This window comes from Catharus ustulatus, chromosome 2 (genome assembly GCF_009819885.2).
Source record: "Catharus ustulatus isolate bCatUst1 chromosome 2, bCatUst1.pri.v2, whole genome shotgun sequence".
Lineage (NCBI taxonomy): Eukaryota > Metazoa > Chordata > Aves > Passeriformes > Turdidae > Catharus > Catharus ustulatus.
Window position 1 is genome coordinate 31,165,843 of NC_046222.1, and position 15,473 is coordinate 31,181,315.

The 15,473-nt window shown below is 40.9% G+C and overlaps 2 protein-coding genes across 3 annotated transcripts in view; both read right to left on the reverse strand.

Moving 5' to 3' along the window:
* TULP3 (TUB like protein 3) overlaps positions 1-11,021 on the reverse strand; it is a 38,411-nt gene extending 27,390 nt beyond the window's left edge. Inside the window, exon 1 of one of the 2 annotated variants that reach the window (XM_033052711.1) lies at positions 10,945-11,021. In XM_033052711.1, the coding sequence (XP_032908602.1) occupies positions 10,945-10,985 (41 nt within the window). In that variant the 5' untranslated portion in view covers positions 10,986-11,021. Of the gene's footprint in view, positions 1-10,571; positions 10,760-10,944 lie in introns of those variants that run through there. The other variant, XM_033052714.2, reaches the window with a different exon arrangement.
* A 120-nt stretch (positions 11,022-11,141) lies between these two features.
* On the reverse strand, positions 11,142-14,737 carry RHNO1 (RAD9-HUS1-RAD1 interacting nuclear orphan 1). Its single transcript, XM_033084359.1, has 2 exons — positions 14,199-14,737; positions 11,142-12,055 (listed from the first exon to the last, which is right to left on the reverse strand). Exons 1-2 carry the CDS (start codon positions 14,364-14,366, stop codon positions 11,420-11,422), a joined length of 804 nt encoding a protein of 267 aa, XP_032940250.1. The 5' UTR covers positions 14,367-14,737; the 3' UTR covers positions 11,142-11,419.
* Positions 14,738-15,473: the final 736 nt, after the last annotated feature.

Here is a 15,473-nt window from a genome sequence, read left to right on the forward strand (position 1 = left end):
CATGCTACAGAGAAAGGAAAGATTACCCAGAACAGAACAGAACTGGAAAAACTAATGATAGTGCAGGATACAGAATAAAAATGAAAGTGGGAAAGCAACTTAAATAATATTTAATAAAACACAGAAGAAGATGGCAAGACACAAAGATGTTCACAGATTTGACACAGATTAACATGGAGCAAGAAGATTTATTTTTAACTGGTAGAATCTCAAATTGCTACTGAAATCAGAATCAGCCTGGTTTTCATTTCATAATCAGAAATTAAAGTGTTGCAATGGGAATATGCAACAAACTTATAAATGTATTTGTTTTTTTTCCTACTCGTTTTCAGAATAGCAAACAACCATAACGAGGATGTAACCCACAAATTATTTAACAGATATCATATATGCAACTGAAGTTTCCTTTCCGTGTGGTTTGTTTTCCTTTCCATAAAAAAGGCACACATCTATATTTCAATAACACTGAAATTTTGGCATTACAAACTGTGGATAGGCAGAGGTAACACTCTTGTTTTCACTGCAGCTTGTCTGTGTTCCTGAGTATGCTGTACTTGAGGGAAAAAAAAGCAACAAAACAAAAACCGAAATACAGTAATTTCACGACTATAAGGTGCACCCTTTTGACTAAAATTTTCCCTTGAACCTGGAAGTGCACCTTATAGTCCGGTGTGCCTTATCTGATGTACAAAGTTGCGAAATTTGCCAAACCGGAAGTGTGAGCTGTGAGCCATGGGAGGAGCCGGCAGTGCCATGGCAGCCAGCTGGAGGCGGGCCCAGGGGCCCGTGGTACCGCCCCTCCCAGGTCCAGGCAGTCCCGGGGGCCCATGGCTTCCAGGTGAAGGCGGGCCCGGTGGCTTGCAGCACTGCCCCTGCCGGGTGGAGGCGGGCCCGGGGGCCAATGGCTGCAGAGTTGAGGCGGGGCCTCTGCCAGAAACTGCGCAGGGGGAACTGGGGGCGGAGCCTCGCTGCAAAAAAAAGTGCACCTTATAGTCCGGTGTGCCTTATATGATCTACAAAGTTGCGAATTTTGCCGACTCCAGGGGGGTGCACCTTATAGTCCAGTGTGCCTTATGGTCATGAAATTACTGTACTTATGTTCTAAGTACTTTGCAGTAATTACCATTGAATCAGCCAATCACAAACTCACAGCGCAATCCAACTCTGAGAACAATGAAAAGCCCTGATATTGAAGCAGAATGTAGAAAATAAAAACAAACCACCAGCCTGAAAATGTTCATTCCATAGAAGGTCCACACAGGAGTAAGGACTGAAGAATTGAAGAGAGTTCAGCAGAAAGCTGAACAAATTGACCAATTTGACCAAGGACTGGAAAGTGCGCCTCTTAGCAAAATCCTACCGTTTATTCATGCAATACATTCCAGTGTATTCCACGGATTTAAGGTTACACATAACATTGATGAGAGAGAAGACAAAATCCAGACATAAATAACTAAAGCTAAACTAATCCAGATTGCAAATAAATTTTTAATTTAACACTGACTAATTAACCATTAGGATAACTCATGGAGCTGTGGATTTTCAACAGAAAACAACAGGTTTTAATCAAGCTTGAATATTATTATGTTAAAAGTTGCTGTTGTGGACTAAGACTATAGTTTACGTCCTATTTCAGGTGTGGTTATCCCAGATGGGAGAGCTAAGCATTCTTCTTTCAAGTTATTTCAATTAAATCCCCTTTATATACTGACTCTTGAAGATAAAAGGAGGTAAAAAAGAAAAAAAAGTTGTCTTTATCATGGATCATGAACTAGTTTTGAAAGGAATTGACTAGCTGCAGTTGTGAATGAGAAGCAGCAAGCAGAGAAAGTAAGAAAAGCAACAGGAAAGAGCAGCCTGTAGAGACAAAATGTTCAACGTGACTGAGAACTTCAATGGAAAGACAGATTTAAAATATGTTAAACAAAGGATAACACCATTATAGTTTTCCTTGCAGTCAACAAAATGTATATTCTGCATATTCCACTACAGAAATACTATACGCAGTTTCTCCTCCTAAATAAACAATACAGCAAAGCCTTGCAGATTTAAAGGTTTCCCAGTTAGCTAAATCTGTTCTGCAATTCAAGTAGTAAAAGGTTTGATAAAGCAAAAGTAGGCTTGGCTGCCTCTTTTAGGAGGAGGGTCAGACTAGCTGACAGAAGCAGACCCTACTCCAGCCTAAAAGGAAAATCTGATCCAAGAGCAGGAAAGACACCTTGTTTTGCCTTTGAACTGTTCTATATATCTTTATAGCACATATCAGCACTGTATATGCACTCCATTCTTGGTGAGAAAAATGGAGGAATTATCACTTATTTGTGCACAGTTCTAGGGAAAGTATTAAAGTTTCAGGTAGTCCATAGTTTGGCAGAGACATTCAGTCAAAGTGTCCAGCAGAAGCTTCCAGATAATTTTAAAGTGAACTGGATCTTGAGTTTACTATGTCTTGTTACAAACAAGCTTGATATTTTCAGTCTGATACAGAAATCCTTTTAATAAACACAGTCTTTAGATATTAGTGGGAATATGAACCTATATATCAATAATAAAGATCCTTAAATTTTCAATTGTTTCCATTGTTCTACTTCTTTTAAAGGAGCTCCAAGGAATATGAACCTATATATCAATAATAAAGATCCTTAAATTTTCAATTGTTTCCATTGTTCTACTTCTTTTAAAGGAGCTCCAAGGCACAATAACACCATTTTGGTCCACAAATCTTCCCACTTTCCCAATATCTTATATTCCATTTCTCACTCTACAGAGAGCTGCTTCCATCAGGAGTTTTACAAAGCTCATGCAATTCCTTTTTCCATTCAGGACAGTTTATTAACATGGTAACTGCAGGTATGTCTCTGAGCAATACTCCCAGACCTTAAAAATCATGGGATTTGAAGAATGTGGCTTGTGGCCCACATCTTCATCCACTAGATTTTATTTTTAGCAGGAGAAGTGGAAGTAAAAGCAACTTCAGTAAGAAATGTTGAGTCAGTTGGTGTGAAAGTGTTTCTGCTCTTAACCCTCCAATAAACTTTCCTGGGGATTATTCTCATCTGAACTGCAGCTATGAAAGAAAACAGAAGCTGTAGAAAAAACATCAGTTGAAAAAGGGTTCTTCTCTTTCAGAAAATACAGTCCAAACAAAAATTGCAATACTGTCTCTGGGAAACTGGTTGAGGAACAAAATTTATCTGTAATGCACCTTCCAATCCACAAAAGGGTGGAGTCCTGACAGAGCTTTAATCGCACATTTTTGGGAACACGAGTAGCATACCATTCACAGGAGTGAAGGTTACCAGATTTTCTGCCTTCCCCAAGGCAGAAAAGTGGGGTTTTTCGGCAAACACAGGATATTCTTTCCTTCATAATTTATTGGCAGTAAGTCTTTCAAAGTAAACTGATCTGCTGCCAGTCAGCCATAAAATCCCACACCTATTTCTAAGTGACACGGCTGACGTTGCATCAACATTTCATTAAATTATTTTTAAGCAGGTGATATTTTAAAACAGGCAAGTTTTAGTGTGTCTGCCTTTTTTACAGAAATCAGTGAAATCAGTTGGACCTTTGATCCCTCTGCATCCCAAAAACTCTAATGCCAATAGAATACTGTTTTGAGAAAGGGTTCACAAAATTAATTTGGAAAGTTTTTCACCTACTGAACATATTGTGAGAGCAATGACATAGAAAGAGTGAACACCTAGTTTTGGAAGCAATTCTGAATGAGTGAATAAAAGATTGTCTTTTATTAGCTTTAGTATAGAAATTACGTCCCACATAACACAGACTGAGTAATATTTATTTCAGAATATTTGAAAATAAGTATAAAATGAACCAATAAGAACAATAAACTCAACTGTCAGACCAGGGTGGATTGAGGGAGCAACTAGAGACAAGCAGTGAGATCTGCATGTCCTACTTCATTTCAAAATATACCTGATTCCACTACATATTCCTGCCAATAACTTGTACCAACTATCTGAACAATTTACAACTTAAGGATGAATTTACAACTTTAAAAATACCCTAATGAAAACAAAACGGGAAGCTAGTCCTTTAAAACTTCTGCTTTTACCTACCTGCAGGCTTGAAAATGGAATTTTAAAGTGAAATTATCAGGTATTTTTGTTTAAAGCCACACAGATCAGAGCACGTCAAAAATACCCAAATAAAAACACCCAACATCTGCCCTTCCTTGCCACCCACTCCCCCTCAATAAAAAAAACCACAAAAACAAAATTAAAAAAAACCCAACCAACCCTGAAAAGGCTGATGCTCTCAAGAATTTACGTATATTATGTATATTCTTTGTGTGCATGTATATGGATGTGTTTCACCTTCTTGTGGAAAAACCACTGCCCCAACAACTCATAGCAACAGGAATACTATGCTGAAAAAAGGAATTCAAGCAAAAACTAATCTGAAAAGCATACGCTACAAACATTATTTGCTGTAAAACATTAACAGGCTAATAATTATTTCTGTTGGCTAAAGCCACAAAAGGAGTGAATTTAACCTATCCTTGCAGCACCACATTTTCCATACTTGCATCCATTTCGGGGTGACTGTTCACATATCAAACATGACTAGGTAAACGATGATGCAGTTTAGTACTGATTCACCACAGCCAAGTCAATGGAGAAAAAAGGATTTATCGGTACAAGAGACATGAGCTTCTATTTTCTTTATAGTGCTTGTTCCAGTGATTTTGTAAAGTAAAATGAAACTGTGCAGGCAAAGTAAAATGACCACTCAAAGATCACACCTGCCTTCAGTTTCAAAATGGTAGTGCAGAGAATATCCCACTGCACTATTATACATCAACAGGAACACACCCCCAGTAGGGAGGAATTAATGTTCAGGTGGATTAAAAGGAACCTGTTACCACAGAATATGGAGAAATGAAACGTCCATAGGAGAAAAGCTGAATTATGATTAAAAATTATGACAAAAAATTAAGCATGTGCTGTTTGTTGAGATTAGTTTTTCAGAAACTGATTCATATTGTTTTGGTGGACAATAAGTTTGTCATGGTCTCAGGGCAAAGGTGGCCAACAGCATCCTGGGTTGTGTTAGGGAAAGCACTGCCGGTTTGAGGGAGTGACACCACCCCTCTGCTGGTGAAGCTACACACAAGATGCTGCATCCAGTTCTGGGCTTCTGGGAGGAAGAAAGAGATGGACTCATTGGAGCAAAACCAGCAAAGGGCCACAAAGGTGCTTAAGGGACTAGAGTGTCTTTTACATGAGGTGAGGCTGAGAGAACTGGGAGAGAACTGGGCCTGGAGAAGTGAAGACTCAGAAGGTAACTTATCCATGTGTACAAATACATGATGGAAGGGTGTAAAGCAAATAAAGCCAGCAGTGCCTACTGACAGGACAAGAGACGATGGACGCAAACTAAAACACATGAAATTGTACCCAACATCAAGAAAAAAATTGTTAGGGAAAATGGTCAAATGCTGGAACATATTGCTCAGAAGATTGTAGTCTCCATCTTTGGAGATATTCAAAACCCAACTGGACATCATTCTGTGCAATCTGATCCAGCCAACTCTGCTTAAGCAGCAGGGTTGCTCCAGATCATCTCAACAAGCCCCTTCCAGCTTCTGTGATTCTGTCTGGTTGGGTTCTAGAGATCACAAGTTTAGATCCCAAATGTGAGAGCACAAACTAGAGGACACTAAAAAATACAGGCTGATGCAAGAAAATGCAATAGAAATAAAAGCATAATGAAAAGGTTACATATTGAGCTTAGAACTATTTTGACTACTGTATTGCTTAGCGTTTTATATACCATTGAAAAAGTGACTTATGAAGTATCAAAGATTAGCTCCTCTTACTTGGAATAATGAAACAGAGGAAGGAAAACGAATCAGCACATTCTGGACAGAAGCTAATATGACTTTATTTGGACTAAAAAGCAAAGTGCAAACAAAAGCCTGTGTCATGCTCTGCTGTACTGCACTGAGAGAACAGAAAGGAGATTCTTGTTTTCCTCGGCCAGAAGTCTCAAATAAATTAATTTCTGCAAATCTAAAGCAAAAGGAGTACAGTAATTTCACAACTATAAGGGGCACCGGACTATAAGGCGCACTTTTTTTTGCGGTGAGGATCTGCCGCTGGCTCCCCCCGCGCGGTTGCTGGCTGAGGCCCCACCTCCACCTGTGGGACCCCTGCACCCAGCAGCCGCAGCCCCACGGCCCCGCCTCCACCCGGCAGCCACAGCCCTGCCAGCTTCCCCCGCGGCTCACACTTCCGGGTTTGCAAATTTCCAAACTTTGTCCATATATAAGGCGCACTGGATTATAATGCGCACTTCCGCGTTCAGGCCAAAATTTTAGTCAAAAGGGTGCGCCTTATAGTCATGAAATTACTGTATTATTCTGGAAGGAAGGCCAAGAGAAGCCAGAAATCCAGACAAGCCATTAACCATCAAAGCCATCATCAGTACTGGGAAAGTGGTACAGAGGAATACGATCATAAAAATATGCACTTATATATAAATTTATATTTTAAGTGTATAGCCAAACAGGGGGTTTCAACTGGGTTTTTATTTTAATTCCTTCAAGAAAAGGGAGACAAGGAATCTCTTGTTAGGTGTATTCCTTCAAGAGTTCACAATCAGTGACTCCATGACTCATCTCCTAACCACCACTACAATTGCAAAGTACTAGCTTCAGGTTTAGTCAGTTGAACCTAATGAAACTTAGGTTTCTGCTAAGGAAAAGAAAATTATTCCACAAGCAGAACATCACCTTTCTATTTAATGTCCTCTCAACTACATGCTTCAAATCACCATGGTCATTTCACTTACAGAAACACCTGCCCAAGGAAAGAGGAAAGCAAGACCCCCAGGAGGCTGGAATTCTGTCTCCTGCAATCTTCTGTTTGTGAATTATTAAACCTTGCCTGTCACTTTTGTTGACGTTGTACCTTATTACAACAGGAAGCCATTGAAATGTAGAACAGCCATTATTCTCTCTTAGCAACAAAGGCAGCAGTTAAATAGCGCATGCTATGCTTAACCCAGACCAGGTAACAAAACTCTAAGTTCCCTGAAAACAAGAGCATCACACTTGACAAGATGAATTGCACTTGTCTAATAGTATTTCAAACTAAAAATAGGGAAAGGAACATGAAATTTTCTGAACTGACACCCTAGAATTGGTTGTAGACCTTTATTCCCAGTCCAGATCTCTTTTTTTTTGATTTTAGAAAAATTGAAAGGGAAAGCCATTAAAGAGACAGAAACAACAAAATTTCAGATCTCAAACTAGGTGACTTGGCAAGATACCACTGCTAGATTTTAGTTCTTGTTCTTTTTTTGCTTCAGATATCACATAAGAATGCAAAGTCAGAAAGGAATGTAGAAGCACCCAAACTTCTATAGAAAGGATACAGGTAGTTAAAGGTTCAAACATCCCACAGAGGGTATTTTAAGGAGCAGTAAGAATTGGCATAAATGTTTTTGCAGTAGTCTAAGGCAACATCTCCAGGCATATCAGCAAATCCACTTAGAAGAGAATTCATCCCATGACCCAATTACAACAATTTTATTTCTGAGATCACTCAGCTGTGCCTCAGCAACAAAACAAGAGTCTAGAGCTATCCCAGTGCAAGGCGGGTTGCAGAAAGCTCTCACACATACAAAGCCATAATTATGTTAAGTCAGCGCATTTGTCCCTCCTACAAATGCTACACCAACAGTGATTAAAAAAAAAAAAAAAAAAGCAGAAGAGAAAAGTAACGGCACTCTGTAAAAAAATAGCTCACCAGTAACCTAAATTCTAGGTGATAAGACATGGAAAAAGAATTAACTAGGAACTGAAGAGATAATTCAAACAAGGTTCAGCTTCAGAATATCTCTTTGCAATTGCTGTTACTCAGAGAATCTCAAATTGTATTTGGAAATTTTAGTCACACATTGTTGCCTCTTCTCTCTTGCCACTGCTGTCTACATCACAAGAAGTGAGGTGACTCCTTCATTCACATTAACAGAAGCTGCCTCAAATTTCAAAAGGTTTCGTTTTCAGTTGAATCTGTACTCCAGAGTATGAGTATGTATCAACCACACTTATAAAATATTTACAGGTTTATCTCTCTTTGGACAGATTTCTTCATTATAATGTTTAGAGCTGAACAAAGTGAAGCCAGTTCTTGTTCATCTAAAGACAAGATTTGCAGAATTGTAAGTCCTGGAATTTAACAAACATTACTTGTTAATTTAAGAAGGTCACTCAAGAATCACAGAGATGCTGAGAGGCTTTTAAAAGGAATTTTAAATGTCTGTCTTCTCTGCTTTACAAGTATAGCTAAAATAATTAGTGAACTATTTTGCCTTTTTTCTCCTCAAAATCATAATTATGGTGTATTTATACAAAATACTCAAGCCCAGCAGGCACGAAGATTCCTGACAATCTCAGCTACACTCAGGTATTTGAAATGTGGAAAGACTTTTTGGCTGAACAACAGTACTACTTTTGAAGTTTTCAACTTTTCTTAATCTGTGGGGTCTTAGTATTTTGAAACTTGAGCTAATTGGCAACAGGTTGACTTTCTTCATTAACTTTGAGAGACACTGAGGAAGTATCCCAGAGCTCCTGAGGTCACAAACTGAAAGCCTCTAATCAATACATGTCTGGACCCCAAGGAAGCATCCAAATGAGGGCAGGACCGCTGCAGCTGACATCCAGTTTTGTAATCTCTGTAGACTCAGTCAAGATTATTGCCCCTTGAAAATTACATTCCTCTTACATGACATCTGCAAGTCAGAAGCTGAAGCATATTTGGAATGCAGCATGTAGAAAGCTTTAAGTATTCCTGTATACTGTGTGATTAGTGTGCAAAAGGGCAAAGTCCATTGTTCTCTGAGATTCTAAAATACATAATACCATAGGAAACACATTTCATTCACAATATTTTAAAAGCTTACAATGATTTAGAAATACTTTTACCTTAATGTTTCTACACTAACTTAATGGTAAATCTCCAAATGGACTTTCCCAAATAAGAGAGAAAGTCTAGCACTTATCAAAATCATGAAACAGCAATATCAAGCTTACCATTTTCTAAAGCATTAAGACAGTTGTGCCATGTCTACCTGAAAGCCAAACGTTAAAATGAAGTTGAACAATTTCAGTTGCAGACAGCTCCAGTGGAAAAGTCTAACGTAACACAGTATTTGCAAGTGACAGCCTGTAGACGGCCTAAATCCAAGATCTCTGCTGCCTGTCCATCATCATGCATCCCACAGCATGCTTGGAAAACACTATGCATTAATTTTTGATTGGTAATATTTGACTCTGTCCATCAGAAATTAAATATTTTCAATATCTTTATGTGTATTTTTCACATTGCTTAATAGTAAAGGCTTTCCACCCCTGGGTGAAAAAATGGCAAAAAAAAAAATGTTGCCAACCAGTTCTCAGGTACAGCTTTGTTAAACTTTACCTGTAGTATCTTCACTGCCATGAAGTGCCAGTTATTATATATCACATTTGCCTTTTCTATGAAATCCACTGTTTGAGCAACCAACAATTGTTTTACCAAACAAGAGTTCTAGTAACCAGATTAGTGACTTCTGCATAATGTTACTATTTTTGTCTCAGAAAAAGAACCTTCCTAAGAATACAGACATTTGTCTTCCTCGAATTTATTACAACGCTGATGAACACTCCAACTTAAGTCAGACCCCTGAAAATAATAAGCCTTAGAGATGTATTTTAAAACTATTTACTTTTCTTTAGGTTCACATATTCTTGTTTTCTAACCTTAACCATGGCGACTACAAAAGCTAAAGAAATTGACGTTTCTTTAATAAACTGGGATGGGTGGGATAGTTCTTGGGAGTCATCCCAAAAACTGCCATTATCCTTAGCCTGTTTCTGTGGGGCATCCATAAAGTACACAAGACAGGATTCTTAGTAGAAAGAAATTATGCTAATAGAACTGTTAAAGAAGAGCAGCATTATTTCCTGTAGCATCAACTCAGTCAGACTTAAAGGTCTACTGTGCAGGGAAATTTACACGTATTTGGACATCATTTCCTTAAAAAATGTTTCCAGAACTGCTAGACAACCGGGGTCCTTTAAAGTCTGCATAAAGAAGTAATCTAATGTTCCATAGCATTTTTGGTGGGCAATTACAGGATCCTGTCTAATTCTATTGTGGTTTTTCATCCTTCTTAAATTACCAATTGCAACAATGTATGCAATAAAAAAAAAAATACTGTTTCTCTTCTACACTGAATTAATTATGAATTAAGTACCCAAAGTTTAGGTTTCTCTCTTTACTTGCTTTATTTCTTCCTATCCAAACGGAGGCACAAAGATAGATTTTCCTGGGTTTTTTGCAATGACACCAATTCTGCCAAAACTCGTTTTCTCTGCTTGCCGGTATACTCACATTTAATTTCAAATAATTTCGATTTTGAGCTACTTTAGTGCCACAAGTATAAAGTCTTTCCATAACAGCTTCCCCATAGTTCACAGCCGTTTCCCCTATTACATCAGTCGAGTTGATTTCAGTTATTCCTCCTTTTTTTTCCTGCAAAGGCACACCGAGTGATACCTGCAAATAGCCAGAGAGCTTCATTCGGAGAAGCAGAGGGGCTCAATAACACCGCGAAAACGCTTCACAGTAGCGCCTAGAAAGCAAGAGTGGACCGAGGCACCACAAAACTGGTTTAATCCACAAGTATTCAGACGATGCACATCAGCGTTGAAGAGTGAGGTACATAAAACACACCCGCACATAAAACAGCGGCACTGCTATCGCCCGCCTGCGGGACGCGGGTGTTACCGGGGCAGCGCCAACCCGCGTGGCCGCTGCCGTGGGGCTCCGCCCGCCCGGGCCCCGATGCGGCCGCGCAGCTGCCACGCGAGGCAGCCCATGCCCAGGCCTGTTCGATCCCGGAAACGCCGCTGTCCCAAGCCCCGCTCACCTGTGGCTGCCGGGTCCGCCCGGCTCCCCCGCTCCGTCCATCGCGGCCCCGCCGTTGCTACGGGCCCCCGCCCGCCGCTGCCCTTAGCAACGGCGCGCGGCACTGAGGCGCACGGCCATTGGCCGGGGCCGCGAGCACGCCGCCCGCTGATTGGCCGCGCTGCAGCGCACGCGCAGTGGAGCACTAGGGCCCCCTCGGTCCCTCTCCGCGGGAGCCGCCCGCCGCCTCCGCCGGGACCGAGGAGCCCCCGGCGGGAACCGCGTGGGGCACAAAGCCCTTCCCGTAGCCACCTCCCCCGGGAAGACCACTCCAAAAGACATCCCCCAGTCGCCAAGACCCTCCCCGGCGTTCCTCAGAGGCTCTGCCAGGCGCAGTAGAGGGCCTGGCTGAAATCACGTCCCCTCTTCAGCCCCCGAGCTGCCATCGTCTGTTCGAGCGTGTTCTTGCACGCAGCAGAGCGGCTGCTCCCGCCAGGTCAGGAGTGGGCCTGTCCCCTCGAGAGCTCCATGTCTGCCTTCACCAGGATGTCCGCAGCGCTCAGCTTCCCTTGCTCCCGCAGGTACTTCATTATGTGAGGCCGCCGTCTCCAGGTGACCTTTACTCCATACTCGTGCTCGGGAGTATCCGTAACCAGTACTGCTGCCGCCTCCCCTCTCTCACAGGGATCCATACCAAATGCCAACTCATTCTCTGGATGCCAGGCATGACTACTTTGTGGTGGAGTGTTGCTGCATCTCACGTTCCTTGGGGAAGGAGCCTGTGCAGCCTCTGCATCTGGTGGACAAAGGACTTCTTGCTCCACAGGCTGGGGAGCAGGCTGTCCACAGTTCTCTGGACTCTTCACCTGAAAGTTGGCGTTTGCTGCTAACCCTTTCTTAGGCTGGTTGTGAGAGCATTGTGCATTCTTTCTCAAGCGATTTGGATCATCCAACAGAGGGACTGCATGTCCTTCTGGATTCTCAAAAGTTAAAGGAGGAAATCTTTCGCAAGCTCCTCCTGCGTGAAATGAACTGTGGTTGGCATTCTGATTATAGGGCTTGTGAGGACCACGATGCTTCTTCTGGCATACTTTCAACACCACTGACTTTGTTGTGTCAAACTGTGGGCACACCTGAAGGAAAAGACATAATAATAAAATAAAAAACCCAACCCTTTTCTCCAGTAACACCTACCTGATTCTACTTCCCCACCTTTTTTAAGCGTGTTGAGTAATCTCTTCTGCAGTGAAGCACATGAGTAACTAATAAAGCTGCTATGATGAGAGACCTCTGAACTTCAACATCACATTCTGCCACTCTTCTCTGGAAAGTCACTGGGGTGCAAGTGAGCTGTTCTCTGACAACTCAAAAAGAACTCAGTATTTGGGCTTTAGAGGAAATCTAAGAGATGTCTATTCCTGTAACCCATGCAGATTTTAACTAGTTCAGAATGGATGTTTTTTCTTTCTGTGTCTTAACATAACTCAAATAGATCCTCAGCCTCCCCAAAGTAGATGCTAAACTGGGAGAGCAACACAAAATGATTGAAGAATGCCCACTTAGCTCAGTCCCCTTAGATTGTGCCAATACAGTGTTCAAAATCTTCCCCCAAAACATCTTTGTTTCAAAACATACTTAATTTCTGTATTGTGGAGTAACAGATCACCCAAAATCCACTTCTACAATCAGCTTCCTATAGAAGAGATGGTTCAAGCTCAACAGTCTGTATTTCTTTGAATGATTCTGGACTCATACTCAAACCCTGGAAATTCTTTTATTGCAGTGTTCTTTGTGTTCCTGGTTATCAACCAAAGAGTCAGGCTCTGTTTCAGATTCCAGTTTGCTTTTCCCAAGAGCACACCAAACTGAGTTCTACATTACAGCCACAGATCTTCTTCAGCACTCTGAAGTTACTATATAGTTCCTCAAAACACTGAGTGCAGTTTAACTAAGGATGGCAATAGTCTGATGTACAGCTGAACTGTTTGAATGCAAAGCCTTTGTGGAGGAAAAGATACGGAAAGTGATTCCATAATAACTGTGATCCCCGCACATACTTAACATAGTCTCTGATTGTAAGGATATGGCTTCCTGGCTTCACAGAACATGTAGGGTCGGTTTTACCTATGTAGGAACCTAGCAATGAAAAAGGTATGAAGAACTTAGATAATGCCAAAAAGAAAGGAGCTAAAAATCAGTTTCCATTGAAACGAGTTCACAGATACTCTGCAGACGATGCCTCCAGAAGTTACAAACCTACCACAGTTTCCAAACAGAAATATCTAGCAGTTTCAGTGCTGATAGCTTCAAACAAATTTTAGAATCATTGTATTTTTGGAATCAAAGAGCTACCAGAGTGGATGTTTCCACCTCTTCCAAACCAAATGAATGCTTATTCACCGCAGTTATTTTTTTAGTGATTGAGAAATTGTAGAGCTAACTGCCTCAAGCAGATACCAAAAGAAAAAAAAATTAAAGAGGAAAAAATTGAAGATGTTCTACTTCAAGGTTAAGGCATCACAAGAATACCTGCAGGTCAACAGGAACAAAGGAATGTTTCGAGCAGGTTTGAAACCACACTTCCTGAGCTTGCTTTGTGAAGAGCAGAGTCAAGCAGCAGTAATGTTTAAACAGAGCTCCCCTAGGTGATGACTACTGTTGTATAGGAACGATCTGTCTTTGCTGCAGCTGTTTGCTTAAAAAAAATAAATCTTTACATTACAAAATATAAGGAGTACTTTAGGACACAGCAAACATTCCCAAGAAAATTAATCCATCAGAAGATTGGTATGGAGAGAAACTATTCAAAACAAATGGAAAAGAGGGCAAGTTAGAACAAATAATTCTGAAGTGAAAACCTACATTCTCTAAATTTAGCAGTGTCAGATTTAAACAATACTTTAACAGGTAACATTTAGAGTTCGGCAGTTATTGCAAACAGCAAGCCAATAGGAAAAATCTCCCCTAATGTTTATTTCGTGCAGAGTTTTAGGTTGCCAAGGAAAACAGTGTTTTTCCTGCAGGGAATTATTCTTCTGGAAGACAAATAGTCATTAATCAGTACAGACTGCACACAGTTTATGTCTTCAAGTAACCAAGACCTTAGTGCTTATTCTTAGAACGTGAAGCAACTCAAGCACTTATTTATGCTTTAGACTCACAGAGGGAATTCAGGTCTGGGCTACTAAGTCTGTATATCCAGAAATAATTTTCTGTTAAGACATACAGGAGAAACTTGAAAATTCCGATGTGGGAGTAAAGACAATTTATACCAACCCAGGCAGCAGAAGTATTCCGGTCCACAGGTTTTGTAGGCACACATCTGGGATTCTCAGCCGAATGCAGTGGATTTTCATAACAATGGGTGGGTCCTGCCCACGGCCTCTCAAGAAAAACCAGCTCTGCCTTCCTGGCCTTGTGGGTATACTTCTTCTTCGGAGGCATCAAAAGGTGTGGTAGAACTACTTAGAAACCTCATGATGCTTGTTGGAGCTAATTGAAGAAAGAGGGAAGCACCCAAGGAGATGCTAAAGTGCTCTCGAATCTGTAGAAGGCAAATAAATGGATTTGAAGACAGACCTGTTTGGAAACCTCAGATGTAGTTTTTAACAAAAGCAAAACATTTATGCAGCAGCACAGTGTGCAAATCTCAAGACAGACTTTTTCCCAACAGTAGCTCTGGGAACCTTTTTGCAATTTTCAGGTAGATTTAGAAATGCACTGCTGGAATCGGAGCTGTTCACCTACTGATCCAGCTTTATCAAGACAGCTATCAAAAGGGAAAAACAAAAATAAAAAAAATAATTTTCTTTTTCTTCAATTTAATCTGATTTGTAATGCCAAGATGATATTATAGGGCCAAGATAATCAGAACTCTTTCCCTTTGTAGTTGCTAACTACCTGTATATTTTAATTTCAAGAGATTTAAAGTTTGTTATTTTTTACAGAACAGAGTTGACATCTCCCGCCTGTATTCTACAGATCTTGCATGGTTTTAGCTAATTAATAAGTTTGAACTGAAGTAACATTGTATTTACTTTTCTGTTGGAAAACAGCTCACAGAATCAATTAGGTTGAAAGACCTCTGAGGTCATCAAATCCAACCTATGGCCAAACACCACCATAGCAGCTAGACCATGGCACATCCAATGTTTTGTTAAATACTTTCAGGAACAGTTACTCCACCTCCCTGGGTGGCCCATTCCAATGTCTAACCACCCTTCCTGTGAAGAAATTCTTCCTAATGCCCAACCTAAACCTCCCCTAGTGCAGCTTAAGACAACATCCCCTTGTTCCATGACTAGGTACCTGAGAGAAAAGGCCAAGCCCCACCTGGTTCTACCCTCATTTCAAGCAGTTGTAGAGAGCAGTAAGGTCTCCCCTGAGCATCCTTTTCTCCAGGCTGAACATCCCCGACTCCCTCAGCCACTCCTCATAAGACTTGTGCTCCAGACCAGCTCTGCTGCCCTTCTCTGGACCCACTCCAGCAACTCCATGTCCTTCCTGAAGTGAGGGTCTCAGAACTGGACACAACACTCGAGGTGTGGCCTC

Bases quoted from the DNA above. Each gene is read 5' to 3' on its own strand.
- RHNO1 (XM_033084359.1), bottom strand. From the start codon at position 14,366: ATGCCTCCGAAGAAGAAGTATACCCACAAGGCCAGGAAGGCAGAGCTG. The intron at 12,056-14,198 runs GTTGGTATAAAT...CTTTTCCTTCAG, and splicing joins GGAATACTTCTGCTGCCTGG to GTGTGCCCACAGTTTGACAC.